The 16422-nt window shown below is 44.7% G+C and overlaps 1 protein-coding gene across 3 annotated transcripts in view; it reads left to right on the forward strand.

Annotated features, from left to right (window-relative positions):
- Positions 1-8176: 8176 nt before the first annotated feature.
- Positions 8177-16422, forward strand: part of PACC1 (proton activated chloride channel 1) — a 33670-nt gene continuing 25424 nt past the window's right edge. For 2 of the 3 annotated variants that reach the window (XM_065400307.1, XM_065400308.1), the window contains exons 1-2: positions 8177-8376; positions 14566-14665. In XM_065400307.1, coding sequence (XP_065256379.1) covers positions 8311-8376; positions 14566-14665 — 166 coding nt within the window. In that variant the 5' untranslated portion in view covers positions 8177-8310. Of the gene's footprint in view, positions 8377-14565; positions 14666-15735; positions 15763-16422 lie in introns of those variants that run through there. The other variant, XM_065400309.1, reaches the window with a different exon arrangement.

Here is a 16422-nt window from a genome sequence, read left to right on the forward strand (position 1 = left end):
TGTTCCAGCTGCCAATACTAGAGAGTGCAATTGTTAATAAAAGTGAAAAGTGCAATGTGCAATGAAAACCAACAGTGATGCCAATCTGTGCAATGTCACTGGAAATGGAACAGGAGTACTTGTGGCACCTTAGAGACTAATAAATTTATTAGAGCATAAGCTTTCGTGGGCTACAACCCACTTCTTCGGATGCATATATCTGGAAAATGGAATTGCCACCACCAGTGTAGCTGTTCTCTACTGTGGCTGGAGGGGGACAGAGTGAACAGGGTACATCTAATCATACACACTTCCATTCCAGGAGTTCATCAACTGAATCTTTGCCTACCCTGCCCCCTACAATTGTCCAGTGGCTACATTGGCTGCAGGATGTGAAGTGTGGAGGAGGGTCCTCTGGGGATGGTGTTGATGCAGGTATTAGGGTCTGCTGCTTGCTGACCATCACAGTGAGCAGTCACTCAAACATTTCCCTCTGCTGCTCCCAGTCTTGGTCAATGAGTTCCCTGTGCTGCTGTCAGCTCCTGCTCCATTCTCACCCTGTCATGCTCAAAGTACTCTGCCACCAGCCTCTCCTCCCTCTCCCTGTCCGTTACCTCCCTTTTCCTCTTCTGCTTCTTCATTTGCTGCTGGAATTTCAGCTGTTGGTTCAACCTGTGGTCAGAATCCCTCTGCATGTCCTGCAGCAGGTCGTCCCTAACCCTTTGTCTTTTCTCCTGTTGGTTCAGTGTCCTTGCCCAAAGAGGCTAGGTGGCTGCCTTGGTCCAGCAGAGATAGAAGGCCCTGCCAGGGCAATGAAAGAGGATATTACTTTTTTGTCCAGGAAAAGAAAAGAAAGTTCCTTCCCTTTTCATGTTCCGCATCAAAGTAAGGCCACAAGTTAATACTTTTATCTACCTGGTAGCATGCCTTTATTCCATCTGCCCACATTTGCCTGTTCAGAAGCAGCTGCATTTCAGGTCACCAGCCCGTGAAGTAAATCTTTTATATTTATTTTATTTAAAAAAATCAATACATGGTTTTGGCCTAGACAGGAGGGGCTTGGGGCCCACAGGCCAAGGACCTTTTACCAGTAGTGGTCTTAACACTATTTCAGGCAGTGGCATGTAGGAGACAGACCTCAATATTAAGTCAAAAATAGTTATCAGTAAAACTATTATAATTTATTCTTATAATATTAGGTCATTACAAACTTGCTTGCATCTTTATGAATTTAAAATATACTCAATATTTATACAGGATGCTTAGAAAAATAACAACACAGTCTTATGTTATCAGTTGCTTATTTAATTGTATGAAATGTTCAAGTTAAAGAAATCTGCCTTCTGTCAACTAGTGACAAACTACCAAAGTGTCAAAGGAGGATAACCACCCCACAGCCATAATATCTCTGTGTTTACTCTGAAATGCAGCTTTTATAAGTTCTATCGTGCCTTAACTTTCTATATTTTATTTTATGTTATGTTTTGAAAGATGTATGTAAACCTTGGTTGTTATGATTTATGTTTTCTATAGAATGCCTTAGTGAAGTTTTTAATTGCAAGTAGTAAATGTACTGCAAATGGCAGATTTTAAATCTAAGGGTCATTTTGGACAAAGGACCAAAGCACATCTGGTATGAGATGCAAGTCTACTATAGAGATGAGTTTTATCTCAAGCAAAGGACTTTGTAGGAATGTTTAGCGATGTATTGTGTTATCAAGAGCCATAAAAGTAGGCCTTTTACAACCCCACTCTCTTTGCAAGAAAAAAAAATGTTGGTTTCAAACACACAGAAAATATGCTAGAAAAAATCCTATTAAAATTAACTCCTTTTATAAACTCTCTAAAGACTTAATTCTTCAAATATTAAGGAAAACATTTATGGCTGGGGAATGTTTTGTAGCAGATCTTTGTAACTTCTAAGTTCATGTTCCACTTGAAGGTGAAAAACCTATGCCTGTCATTTAAATGCTTAGGAGTTCATCAGCTTCTTTTGAGATGTATATTTGCAAGTGCTTTGTCTCTAACTGCAAACCTTCTAATGTAATAACTTCCTTATATCATTGTATGTGAACAGTGGCATGGTTTATGTGCAATATAGTAAGGTCATTTGATGCTACAACTGGTTACTCATATAAAAGCCATTTGAGTATAGAATATTTATATTAATTAGGGAATTTAATTGATTATCTGGCTTAAACTACTTCCTTACCAAACTGAGAGAGACAAGTCACCTATCCAAAGATTGTTAAGAAGGGACAATAACTTCTTTAATGACTATTCAAGTTTAAAAACTTTCTTTAGGGAGTAATAAAGTTTAAAAAATACTTTTGAAAACTGAAAACCATGATATACGACATACAGGTATTTGCACCCGTTTGAAGCAGAATTTCAACTCCAATAAGCTAGCAAGGAACTAAAGGGATATATCAGAAAATGGACCGAATAAAAGAAAACTCAAACTTCAAATATGTTCTGATAATCTCCCACAACAAAGGCAGTATAACTATCAAGTTGAGGAAAAATTACAACCCTGCTGCATCTGTTGTAGCAGATCATCTATGCATGAGCTGAAACTGCTGACAATCTCAGAAAGGTGCTGAGCCAGTGAAAGAATGACAGCTGCTAATTTTTTAATTCAGCCAAGCTCTGAAATAGGCATGCCTTCCTCCTCCCGTAAAGCTACGAAAGGAAAGGAATATAAAATTTGCTGAATTAAGCAAACCAGCAGCACAGGCTGCTCCCATTCTTCAACTTTGCAGTACTCCTCACAACTCCTCCTGTTCATCTCTGCAAGCAAACAAGTAACAGTGATTAGCCAAAGAGCAAAAAGGAGCATAGAAGAGCATCAAGAAGCAGCAGCAACTTCTAGTTCAGCACTGTTCCTTCAGCATCCAGGGCTAGATTAAGTTAGCAAAGCACCCCAAGGAATCAGATATACATTTTCTTGTCGTGATTTTAATGGCATATTGAAATGCTATTGTAATTTAAGGTATTAAGAACATCTGTTGTTAAATACCATATTGTTTACATAATGTATTTCTGGAGAGGAGACATAAGCTAACTTAGTAAACAGGCAGAAATTGTGGGATTTAATTTGGATTTAAGATGCTTGATATTAATTTACTTGTCTCAAGACAACTCCCTGAATGACTTTTTTTAACTGAGTTAAATATTTAATTTGGTTTCATAGGACTTAGTTAAGATTGCTCACCATTAATCATTAATAAGCTATTTAAGTTATCAATAATATTGACATTAGGGCTCTGGAGCATTCATGCAATCTAGCTGGGTGTGGGGATCCACATGCGGTTGTGCTGAGTGATAACAGTGCCTGGAGGGGATTGCTGCTTGTTATTATCAAAGCATTGTGAGAGACAGCCCAGGCTGGAGAGTTAAGGGGGCACAGCGGTTCCACAGTCCCATGCTGAACCCTGGGGATCCCGTCACAAATATATCAAAAAGAATTCACCAACCCTTAAATTAAATTATTTTGCCCATCTATAAACTGCTTTAGTTATCTATGACAGAACCTTAGAGACTAACAAATTTATTAGAGCATAAGCTTTCGTGGGCTACAACCCACTTCTTCGGATGCATCCGAAGAAGTGGGTTGTAGCCCACGAAAGCTTATGCTCTAATAAATTTGTTAGTCTCTAAGGTGCCACAAGTACTCCTGTTATTTTTGCGGATACAGACTAACACGGCTGCTACTCTGAAATATGACAGAACCATTATTGCTTGTTTGTGTGTTTTCTTTCTTTCTTTAATCATAATTATTACCTCTGACTGTATTGTTATTATATTGCTTGGTTTTAATCATGGTATCTGTCCCATCTAGTGACTCCAAGACCACTTAGAGAGAGAGATAAAATGAGTCTGCTCTACAGCCTTAACTAACAGCCTGTTGGCTTTTAGCTCATGAGGTAGAGGCTCATGCACTGAGGTCCACAGTTTGATCCTGCCCACCAACGACCAGGGTCTGTCAGCATTACAATGGCAGAGATTTCTTGTTTCTCTAAACTATAAATTTTCATTGATTTTTGAGATAAAATCACTTGGTGCTCTACAACTTGAAACATTCCTTTCTACCCCACAGGCAGCATTAGAAGATGTTAATCTGCTGAAGACTCCAGAGTAGAAGAAGGAACAATTTTTCCAGGCCTCTGGTAGAAGACAGCCATCTGTTTATGCCAAGGAGATATTTTATCACCTGGTGATTGATCAGCATATCAGTGACTGGAGAGGACTATGCAGTGTTGTTGTAGCCATGTTGGTCCCAGGATATTATAGAGACAAGTTGGGTGAGGTAATATCTTTTATTGGACCAGCTTCTGTTGGTGAGAGAAACAAACTTTTGAGCTTACACTACTATGCTACTGGGGTGGAAGGAAGAGCATGGGGAAAGCTTTGCCCTGCCCAGGTATATCATAGATTGTCTTGAGTTTCTTGAAAGAGAACTTGAAATGATTAGGTGTCAGCAATTCCTCCCAACATATTTTTGTGAGCTTCTAAAGTGCTTTGGGATATCTCTGAATGAAAAATATTATGTAAAGGCTAGATTTTATATTCACTGCCCAAAATCTTTAACGCTAAAATAAGTTTGACTGGCAATGCCTCATGCACTTGCAGAATGGGAAGCGCACCTATACTTAAACCTCTGAAAACAAGGAAGTGCACACAGCTCAGCCTTGCAACTTACATTTTGGCTCCCTGGAACTGAGGATGTTCTGTATATTTCAGCCTGGACTGTCCTATAATCAGGCATAAGGAATGACTAAGTAAATGTGCCATTTCTTAGCCGCTCCCTCCCAGGCAGGCTCCCTACCTGCCCTGGTTCCATGTGGCTCCTAGAAGTGGCCACCAGGTCCCTGTGGCCCTTAGGTACAGGGGTGGCCAGGGAGGCTTCGCACACTGCCCCCCCCCCCGAGTGCTGGCTCTGCAGCTTCCATTGTCTGGGAACCGTGACCAATGGGAGTTGTGGGGGCGGCGTCTGCAGGCACGAGGGCAGCGCACAGAGCCTCACTGGCCGCGCCTCTGCCAGGGGCTGCAGGGACCTGGCTGACGCTTTCTGGGAGCTGCAGTAAGTGCCGCCGGGACCCTTCATCCCTCACGCCCCCGCACCTCAACCCCCTGCCCCAGCCCCGAGTCCCCTCCTGCACCCAAACTCCCTCCCGGAGCCCACATCCCCCCACCCCAAAGCCCCTTCCTCTACCCCAAACCCATCATCCCTGGCCCCAGCCCAGAGCCCATACCCACAGGCGGAGCCCTCACCTCCCCCCACATCCCAACCCCCTGCCCCAGCCTGGAGAAAGTGAATGAGGGTGGGGGAGAGCGAGCCACAGAGGGAGGGGGGATGAAGCGAACGGGGGCTCGGAGAAGGGATAGGGCAGGGGCGGGGCCTTGGTGAAGGAGCAGGGGGTCCACGAAAAATTTTAAATCAAAATGGGGGTCCTCAGGTTGCTGAAGTTTGAGAACCGCTGTTCTATATGATACCAGTCTCGGGGAAGCTGTCTCATGTAGTGATGTTATATTCACCTTATGTGGAAGGTGTGCTCCCAAAGGTATACCACTTAATGCCCTCTCTTTATATCCTCCTTGTTTACCAGTAAAATGTACTATATATGTCATCTGAAACTAGATTTAACCAACTAGCTTTTTACCTTGCTTTTCTAGTACCATGGTGTACCCTTTATCTTTGTTCTGAACATATGCAATTCCAGGTACTAATGGGCATGAAAACACCGAGGTCTGTCCCAGGGTAGATAGGTTTGTGAGGGTAACTCCCTTTCTGTTGCTATGATAAAGTAAACATATGTCCTGATCTTGACAGCTTTCCTATCTACTTAAGCCAAAGCTTACTTTAACTAATGCAAGGTGTTATGGGATACTTAGCATAAGTGAACAGATTATAAAGGTACAGGCCAATTTAGGCTATGTAACTGCTATATTTATGCTTAATGTGTAGGGTGCAGATAAAACATACTATCAGTATAACATATATATACTAGCCAGCATATATTGGTCAACAGCAGGTTGAGGCATGACTCAAAGAGGGCAGAACTAAGGTTGCAAGGTGGAGGGGGGGAGGTATGTACTGATTTTCAGAGGTTCAAGTTTGTTTTACCATAACTGTTTATTCCCTGTTTTGTAGAGATTTAAATATAGGCGCCTTTGTTCTAGAAGGGTATTAGTAGGCTTGGAAGAATGACATTTTTAGCAGTGAATGTTGATAAACATCAGCTTCTCTCTCTCTCTCTCACACACACACACACACACACACACACACACACACACACACACACACACACTCTCTCTCTCTCTCTCTCTCTCTCTCTCTCATATATCAGTAGTAATCAATTTAAGGATATTTACTTTGTATATTTTGATGTGATGTTGACAACTTGTGTTTTAATGGTTATAAACCTTTCACTTTTGGAATCTTAACTGACTCCCCAAACACCCAATAATTTCCCACAACTGTGAAAACTTAAATAGAAAAAAATAAACATCAGTATTATTTGTTGAAATTACACAATTGAATTCTGCCAAGCCTAGGTATGAGGCACTGGCAGGCAGCCTGAACTCTGCATTAATAAGTTTTGGGGCCATGAATTTCCCATATTTTTTGAGGAAATTGGGTGGGTGGGTGCGTGCGCCCTGGTCCTGGCCTCTCCATGCGTTCCCGCCCCTCCCCCTAGCGCTTCCCCTGCCACCAAACAGATGTTTGCTGGCGCTCAGGTCGCTCCGAGGAGGGGGGGCCGCTGCGCACTCAGGGGAAGAGGTGGGGAAGAGGCAGGGGCGTGGCCTAGGGGAAGGGGGTGGAATTGGGGCAGTGCGGAGCAAAGGCAGGGCCCTACACTCCCCCTACACATACCCCCCCAGCCCTCTGCCCTGACTCCTGAACCCCCCACACATACCCAGCCCCCCCATGCCCTGACTCCTGCACCCCCACATCCCCACCCCTCCCACCAAATGGGAGCTCCTGCACCTCCCCCCCACATTCCCACCTGCACCCCTCGCACCAAATGGGAGCTGCCCCAGGTAAGCGCTCCACACCCCAACCTCCTGACTCCTGCACCCCCCCACACGCTCCCAGCCCTGACTCCTGCACCCCTCACTCATCCCCCCCCACACTGCCCACCCTGACTCCTGCACCCACCCGCACCTGCACCCCTCGCACCAAATGGGAGCTGCCCCAGGTAAGCGCTCCACACTCCAACCCCTGCCCTTGTCCTGAGCCCCCTCCTGCAGCCTAACTCCTGGCCAGACCCTGCACCCCAATGTTTTTGTACATTTTTTTTATAAAGCGCTTATCCAAAGCGCTTTACAATAGTTAGCTAACGGTACAAACAATATTTGGAAAGATCATTAACTGGTCTGCCGAGACCCTCAGTGATTTTCAAGTGGTCTGTGGAAAAATAAGTTAGACCACACAAACAATCAAGGTACCTCACTTTATTTTCATTTACTTCCTTTTACTTATAGGAGGAGGAGGATGAAAAAAAGAATGAAAAACAGGGGCAGGGGGGAGATAAGACAGAATGTTCTTTTTCTTGGCTGGGTCCCAAGGAGGGGCCCCAAAAATGAAGCTCAGCACAGGGCCCCAGTAACTCTAAATCCGCCAGGGCCCAGCTCCCAGAATCCTGTAATTAGGTGATAACCTCACCTTTCATTTTTTTAAAAAGCAAGTTGCCAGCCCTCTTAGACGAAGAGAGAAACGTGAAACTCGGACCCCTAAATGTTCAAAAAACAGAAAGCAAATAAAAAAGAACCCATCATTATTATTTTAAGCCCATCTGGTGTTTTTTTGGGGGGGCCTGACATCATTTCTGAATTCCTGGGAGTGGCAGTTCTCATATTCACCCCGCCTCGCCTAGCGCTCACACGGGGAGACCTTGGGCTGCTGTCTCTAGTGGAGAAATTCTGTGAACGTGGTGGTGCGCCCCGCAGACAGGCCCAGAAAATGCTGTTTTCCTGCCGCCCCCTGCACAGTCCATAGGCTGCTTTAAACCAGCCGCGGCTGCAGTGCAAAGGCTTGTTGGGTGTTCCGCAGGTCAGGACAGAGCAGGGGCCCGGCCCGGTCGGTTTTAAACTACATTTCCCAGAATCCTGCGCGTCTCACGCCTATGCTGCAACTGATGAGCCTGAGAGAAGGGGGCTGGGGTAGCCGCGGCGGCAGCAGCAGGCGGAGGAGATAGCGGGTGAGAGGCGCGCGCGGCGGCGCCGGGTGGACGCTCCGTCAGGGCTCGGTTTGGTACTGCAGAGCCTCCGGCTCCTTGCTGTTGTGCGCCTGCCGCTCCCCCTCCCAGCCCCCGGGGGCTGCTGCAGATGCTTGTTCCAGCTCCCGTCGCTGATGCCATGCTCAGCCAAGCGATCTCCGCATCCTACCAGGAGGTACTGGCGGGCGGCGGGGGAGGGGAGGGAAAGAAGTCGATTTGACCGTGTGAGTACATGTGCGTAAGGAATGCGAGCCGCCTTGCGCGCCAGTGGGGTCTTTTGTTTGCCGAGCAAACTCCCAAACGCACCGAGCAGCTGTGCGCCGGAAAACGCGTTGCGGCGCTGGTTGGAAAACGGCAAGACAGCGACGGAGATAAGCGCAAGAAGGTGCCGGCTGGATTCATAGCAGCCTTTTATGGTGCAGCCCTTTCTAGCTAGGTGTAACAATCCAGGGATGTGCACATTAATGGTAAACCCCAAATCTATAATGAAATAACACTGCAGCTAATTGCCGTGTATCTAGGCTCAAGCTGAACACAGCTGTAATTTGAGCGTATGTGTGTTATTCCCCTTTCAGTCAATTTAAAAGCAATTACAATATATTCATCTTGGCTCCAGTCACTGCCCCTATTAAACATTCATCTTCTGGTTATCCAGATCTTCAGTGACTTTGATAAGTCACCTAAGGCGTAGAAAGTCAACTAGGTCACATTTTAATTTTAGAGCCATAGCAAAACTGGCTGGTTATTGGCTTTATGTTGCCATAGGCAAACTGGAAAGTGTCCATTCCTTCCAACCTGCAGTCACCCAAAGAGATCTCCTCGTGAATGATTTTGCTGCCCAAGGCATCCACCAGCTTTCTCTGTATGGTAGAGCCCTGATTCCTAGGGTCCTTGTATTTAAATACATAGGAAACAAACATGATGCTTTTTGATACAGGCAAATACACATTTGTATTTAAAAACAAGGAAATGTCAGTTAAAATACAATTGTAAAAGTCAATTGTAATATTGTAGAAAGTAAAGGTACATACAGTTGACAGGTGACTTTATCACTTTTATAACAAAGGAGGGGTCTGTCAGACATGAAAAGTGATACTGAAGGCCCAATTGTAATCCTGTGCCTAGTCTGCCTATCAAACTCATATATAACATAATATTATCCTTGCTTGTACTTGTATCTTTCTTGGTAGATGCATAGAAATTGTCTTGTTTAAGTTAATCAGCAATAAAAACCTGCAGCTGGTCACCTTTGCCTTCACCACTCAGCTGTTTACCTCATTTTAGAAAGTTGCAGGCTACATTTGGCCTTGGGCTTGCACTGTAGGAAGCCCTAGTTTAGCCTATCAACATTTATCAGTTCTTCTCCCATTTCTCATGTTAGACTAGAAGACATTAAAAGATTTAAATAACCTCATGCACAAACAAGTGAAACAGAACATTTCTCCCTTTATTTATATCCCCAGCAGGGTTTTCTCTGACTGGATGAAATTCACTTCACTCACATAAAGGTAGGAAGTGGGTGAAGAGCATGTGGTGCTGCTATTTCTGTAACCGCCCCTGAAGCGTGGGTTCTGTATCCCCCCTGATCTGCCCCTATCTCCCAAGTCAGTGTTGACACCCATTAGATGGCTGCTACCAGCCCTCCTCCGCTCAGTGCAGAGAGCCCCCTTACATTGACCTTTCACACCAGGATGAATTTCACCCACTGTGGCTTCTCGTCTTCTCTGTGTCTTTTCCTTTTATCCTTCTTTTTCTTTTCAGCTGAGGGGCATAGAACATCTAAATGTGAGCTTTCCTTTGCTCATTTGACTCCAGCAAGGTTCCACGCTTAAACAGTGATTTCCTTCCACAATGCCAATGACCTGAGTTATATTAGCTTAGACAGAGATCCTAGAATTGTCACCTTTAGTTTTATCCTGGGCTGCCAGTTTCCTTATGTAATTCTACTTCCTCCTCTCTGCACCAACAACAGTTAGGAGTGCTGCATTCGTTCTAGAGTGATTATCTCTCCCTTGAGACTGCCACAGAACTCTGACATGCTTTTAGGTGGTGTGAAAGTGCAGAGCCTGTTCTCTCCCACTTCTCCCAGCTGCAGGAGACTGGGAATGAAATTTCTGTAATCATTGTACCACCAGTAGAAATGTCAGTGCTGAGATCAATTCCAGTTCTGGGTCTTGCATGATGCTGGAACCCTGTGTCTTGAATTACCCCGCACTTAATGTCCTTGCCTGTCACCTAAGTATGCGGTGGAATATCGTATGTTGGGCAGCTATCGCCATATTTGGCTGGTCCATGGTACGTACGCAGTATACGTAAGATGTTGGTCTGAGAAGGTGACTGCCACTGATGTGCATCTGTGAATAGTTACAACGCAACTTTCATTCATTTGGGCATATACTGGTACATTTGAAGAAACCAGAATAAACTTGCATGGTAATACTGCTCCTGCTATCCTGTTATTGGTGGACTGTAGCTTAGTGTGTATGCAGATGGGACTGGCTACGAAATAGGTCTTGTCAGGTTGCATACACTCATTCTGGATTGAATGCTGTGCTCCCAAGATGTAATGGCTTTCCCCATGATCGAGTTAAGCTTTTGAAGTCCAGTGCTGTATGTGATTCTTAGTGGTTTGGAGTGAATTTTGTATGCACGTTTGTGGTCAAATGAGTTTTCTGGACTGCCAGTGAAGACAGTTGTCCTTACAATCATCAGACCACCAGCAAAGCTCACCTAGTTACTAAGGGTGCGATCCACGAAGGGACTTAGGCACCTAAGTCCCTTTGTGGATCTGGACCCAAGGGTTACTGCTTCATACACTTTGGGCTGACAGCCCTTTGATGGTTTTAAGTGTAATAGGCTTGTAAAAATAGATGTCTCACCAGTGCAGAACTCCAAATGTTGTATTTTGCTTCTGAAGTGCATTGAAATGCTCTATGTTTTGATTTTTCATCTTTCTTACATTCCTGCATATTAAAGAAGGGTCATTGTAGATTTACCCTGAGAGTGTAATAAATGTTGTATCATAATATGTTTTCTACTTTGATGTTACACTGAAATTTCTTGCAGTCATTTTTTCCATAGGTTAATTTAATTTGACATGGAAGTTCTCTCTCACTGCAATTTGCATGTTGCTGTGAATTGGAAACAATTGCGGCTTATTCAGCTTCCCAAGTTCCACTCTACTCAAAATCTCTCATTGCACGTGGTTTTCTGTGTTTAGACCTGATGTGACCAAGTTACAGGTTTAAAGAAAGAATGAACTGTCTGTTGTGTTAATTATATTCTGTGCTTTTGTAGGACCTTTCATCTGAGGAGTTCAATGCATTTTACATTAATTAAATCTTCAAGCACCTGTGTAGAGTAGATACTAATATTTTCATTTTACAGAGAGCTAAACTGAGGCTTTGAGAGGTTAAGTAATTAGGTCATAGTTACACAGTCTGGCAGTGGCAGAGCCCAGAATACCAAATGCCTTTAACCCCCTAACTAGACAATATAGGTAGATGAAGTGTCTGTGTATTAGGAGGAAGTGTGTCTAATGGTGAGAGAAGAAGATTAGAAGTCAGGAGTTGAGGAAACGATTTCTGGTTCTGCCCCTGACTAGGTCTGTGACTTTTGATAAGTCCCTTAGGTCTTTTCTACATGAGGAAGTTGCACAAGTATAACTTGAGTCAACTTTTAAACTGATAAAAGGCTTGTCTACAGCAACAATCAGTTCATGGCAAGCAGCGGTGTGACTACCCTACAGTAGTCTGTGAGGGGCCGTCCATGTGGACCCAGCTGAAATGTATTAACAGTTAGTTAATGCCATTTGATTAGCCCCATATCAAAGAGGACTTCAATCAAAGGTCATTAATGAATTATTAATGGGAGTCAGCAGGCTCCGCACACACAGTTAGTCCACAGCAGTCTTGTGCCGGGTAGAGTCACACCGACCTTGCGGCAAACGAAATGTTCCTATAGTCCAGTGGTTCCCAAACTGGGGTTTGCAGAATGTTACAGGGGGTTCGCCAGAAAAATTTCACTAATGGCGGCCAGAGAACCCCGGGCATTGGAGGCAGCAGGTGGGACCCAGTTGCAGGGCAGACACCCCGAGCCCCAGGGAGAGCGGGGCCGGGCAGTTTGGGCTGGCAGCCCGAGCCCTGCCACCGTCAGCGAGGGAGCCGGCAGTCCAAACCCCAGCGCTCCAATCAACTTTTGTCTGAGTTTAAGAAACGAGTACCCCCTTCTGACAGAAAAAGCTGCTGCAGTTTTGTTACCATTTTCAACCACATACTTATGCGAGAAAGCGTTTTCCTCGTATGCACATCTGAAAACCAAATACAGAAACAGACTTGATGCCAAACCAGACCTGAGACTTCATCTTTCTCCAGTGGTTCCGGACTTCCAAGAGCTATGCAGAGGAAAGCAAGCGCATCCATCACACTGAGGAAATTTAAACTTAAATCCCTGGAAATATTCATTTTTAGGAGGGGGTTCACGAGATTTCACAATTTAGTTAAAGGGGTTCGCGGGCTGTTAAAGTTTGGGAACCACTGCTATAGTCTAATCTCTAATTAAACTGGTGCTAAAGGCTCTGCAGACACTCTTATTTCAGCATAAGAGAGTGTCTTAGGGCACGTCTTCACTACCCGCCGATCCGGCGGGTAGCAATCGGTCTATCGGGGATCGACTTACCGCGTCTAGTGAAGACGTGATAAAATCGATCCCTGATGGCTCTACCGTCGACTCCGGAAATCCACCGCGGCAAGAGGCGGTAGCGGAGTCGACGGCGGCGTGGCAGCGGTCGACTTGCCGCCGTCCTCACAGCCAGGTAAGTCGACCTAAAATACGCCACTTCAGCTACGCTATTCACGTAGCTGAAGTTGCGTATCTTAGGTCGACCCCCCGCTGTAGTGTAGACCTAGCCTTATTTTGGTTTAGCTAAACCTGTTCCTAATCTATTCAAGCTAACCTGCAATAATCCACTCTTAAACTGAAATAAGAGTCCGCACTGCTTCGTGTGGAGGTGGTTTTATTATGTCAATGGGAGAGCTCTCTCCCGTCAGCATAGCGCGGCTACACGAGCGATGTTACAGCGGTGCAGCTGTGCCGCTGTAAGCTCGCTAGTGTAGACATGGCCTTAATATGTTGAAATTCACACCTTAAGTTATACTGGGGCAACAAAACCTCTTTCTTTCTCTCTCTCTCTCTCTCTCTCTCTCTCTCTTTCTCTGCTGGTCTGAGTCTCTGCTGCGTCACACCCTGAGAAGTCAGTCACACCTGTGCAAAGTGTGTGTGAAACAGCGGTAACATTTTGCGCTCACTTTGTGCAGGTGTGAGTGACTACACAAAGTTGCAAGAAGAAAGTGGAGAATCAGGCTCTTTGCCTAAGAAGATTTTGTGTCTGTAAAATGAATACTATTTGAGATCTGGAATAAAAATTGCTAAAAAGTGAAAATGATCAATTAGTATATTTTATTACAGTGTTTAAAATAAAAAAAATTATATTTTAAAACGAGAGAGGCAAAAGTTGGTGCAAAGGAAGGATCCTTAGCCCTTCAGCTTCCATGGGGGACACCTGGGGAAAAGATGATGGAAGGACTTTTTTCTTAAATAAAAGGAAAACCAAGTTTTCATTGTTTGCGTTCCATGTGTTCCCCAGTTCTTTGTCTAGATGCTTTATGGTATATTGATGCCTATCTCATGTGACAAGCTTACGACATTGACCAAAGTACTGACTTGTTTGTTAGCAGCTGCACTGAGCTGAAAAATAAAGGGCAGCGACTTGTGGACTTTTTGACTGTTCATTTGTAATGACGCATCTGCTGAGGTGGTTTGGGCTGCGCTCTGAAGTAACTTGCACTAATATCTGTTAAAAACAATAACATTTCTTGCATTCCCTTCTCATTGCAGTGTGCTAATGCTTTGTCCTGTGGCATAGATTGTGATTTGCAATAATACATATTCTGAAACAAGGACCTTCTCCACTCAAGAACATGTTGAGATCATGAGACAGTATCTTAATTTTGAGGGTTCAAGTGGGACGAAGATGCTGTTGGAAAGTGCTGTTTTTTTAAAGGGTGGTGTGGTGTTGTGCTGGACTGGGACTCGAAAAATCTGGGTTCAATTTCAGGCTCTCACACTTCCGTTGTTGCCTTGGGCAAGTAATTTAATCTCTCAGAAATGGGGATAATATTTCCTTTCTCCCATCCTCAGGTCTGGTCTCTTTATGTTGTAAGCTCTTTTCCTGTGTATTTGTGCAGCACCTAGCACAATGGGGCTCCGATCTCAGTTGGATCCCCCTGCACTGCTATCATACAAATAAATAATCAGTATTGTGATGATATAAAAGTACATTTGCAAATGGAATGTATTTCCTCAGCTGAGTGAGGAAGTGGAGCACGGAGCTGAGCATCTAGAGTCAGTGGAGGAAGGGGAAATGGACGACGATCAGGAGGATGCCAGCTCTGCTATTTTACCAGGTGAGAGCTGCTGATGCAAAAGTCCTCTATCGAGTGCCTAATAAAAGCTGCTTGTTTTGAATGGCCTTTTGGGGAGCAATTGAAACAATAAATGGCTCACTGTCAGGAATGAAATACTGTACCAAAGGGAAGCTGAAGAGTTCCTTACCCATGAGACCACATCACTGTGTCTCCTCTGGTACAGATATTAACCTGGAGTTAGAACCAAACCAAAGAAAATCCAGCAAAATCCATTTAAAAGGAAATGCTGAGCTGACCCTGCTGGGATTTGAATGTGCAATTCCAGGGAGCCAGTGTATTGCTACTTTGTGGCATAGGCATTGTCTACCTAAGCAAGTTGCACCCGTTAAACAGAAGGTGTGGTTTTAAACCAATTTAGGCCTTGTCTACACTACAGAGTTTTGTCGACAAAAGTTATGCCGCTTTAATTAAACTGCTGTTGCATGTCCACACTATGCTTCTTGTGTCGGTAGAGTGCATCCACAATAGCAGCTCTTGCATCTACACAGAGAGCAGTGCACAGTGGGTAGCTATCCCACTGTGCAACTGGCTGCAGTGCACTTTGGGAAGGGTTTGCAATGCCTCATGGGGCAGGTACAGTGTCACATGATGAAGGTTTCTCAATCCCATGGTTCCAGGGGCATCCTATACATTGCCAGCTGCTTTTCAACTGAAATGTAGGGGGGAGAGAGGGGAGGAGAATGTGTGACAGAGTGTGTGTGTTGTGTGTGAGACAGAAACAGTGTGTGTTGGTGGAGAGTGTGTCGGCATGCTGTCTCTAAGTTCAGACAGCAGCCTGAACAACCAATCCTGAGGCAGGAGGAGGGGGACACCCCCTCTCACATATGCCCCCCCCCACCCCCCCGCAGCCCGCTCTGCCTGCTGCTGTGCTCCTCCTGTCGAGGAGAGCAGGATTCCACATGAATGGTTCTGTGATTCCCTCCGAGTTCTCCCACAGCCTCTTCAGCTGCTGGGAGCAGCATCCTCGGCAGCTCTGTGAGCTCTCCACGCTGAGGAATGTCAAAGCTTCCCGGAGCTTTGAAAGGGGAGTGGTGCCTGCCTGCATAGCTCGATGCAGAGCAGCCAAGTTCAAAACAGTGAGTAGAGCTCTCTCGGTGGGAATTGTGGGATACTGGGGGAGGCCAGTTATGGTGACATAATGAACGGCAGCATCACCACTGACGCTGTGTTGCTTTAACGTTGCAGCGAAAAGCTCTATGCCTCTTGTCGAGGTGGTTTTATTTTGTTGGCAAAACAGCAAGAGTTTTGCCGCCAAAAGTAGCTTTGTAATGTGTACACCTCCCCTGTTTTGTCGAAACTGTGTAGTGTAGACAAGGCCTAAGTTACAGTACAGTAAATACTGTGTGGATGTGCGTTTTGGTTTAAATCAGGTTTATTGCAGTTTAGATTAAGTTGATTAAGAATAGGTGTAAACTAAGTGTCCATACTCGCTTTTGCACTTGTTTAAAAAACAATGTAAGTTTAATTGGTGCAATTTCCTTGTGTAGATAAGGCCCTAGTTCTTTAGGCTGTCCTCTCCTGGCAGTAACTTTGTGGGAATGGCCTGTGCGACAGTGGAATCACATTATTTGACTAGGCACATGTTCATTGGGAGCTTTTAAAGGGTCAGTATTTGCTATGGTAAGGAACAAACACCTCAGCATGCTCTTACATTTGAAGGATAGGACATACTGTGGCATGATAAAGGCTGTTTTTTTTTTTATATATATATGGCTCCCTGTGTAAAAGACCAAATT

The sequence above is a fragment of the Emys orbicularis genome, chromosome 3 (assembly GCF_028017835.1).
Source record: "Emys orbicularis isolate rEmyOrb1 chromosome 3, rEmyOrb1.hap1, whole genome shotgun sequence".
NCBI lineage: Eukaryota > Metazoa > Chordata > Testudines > Emydidae > Emys > Emys orbicularis.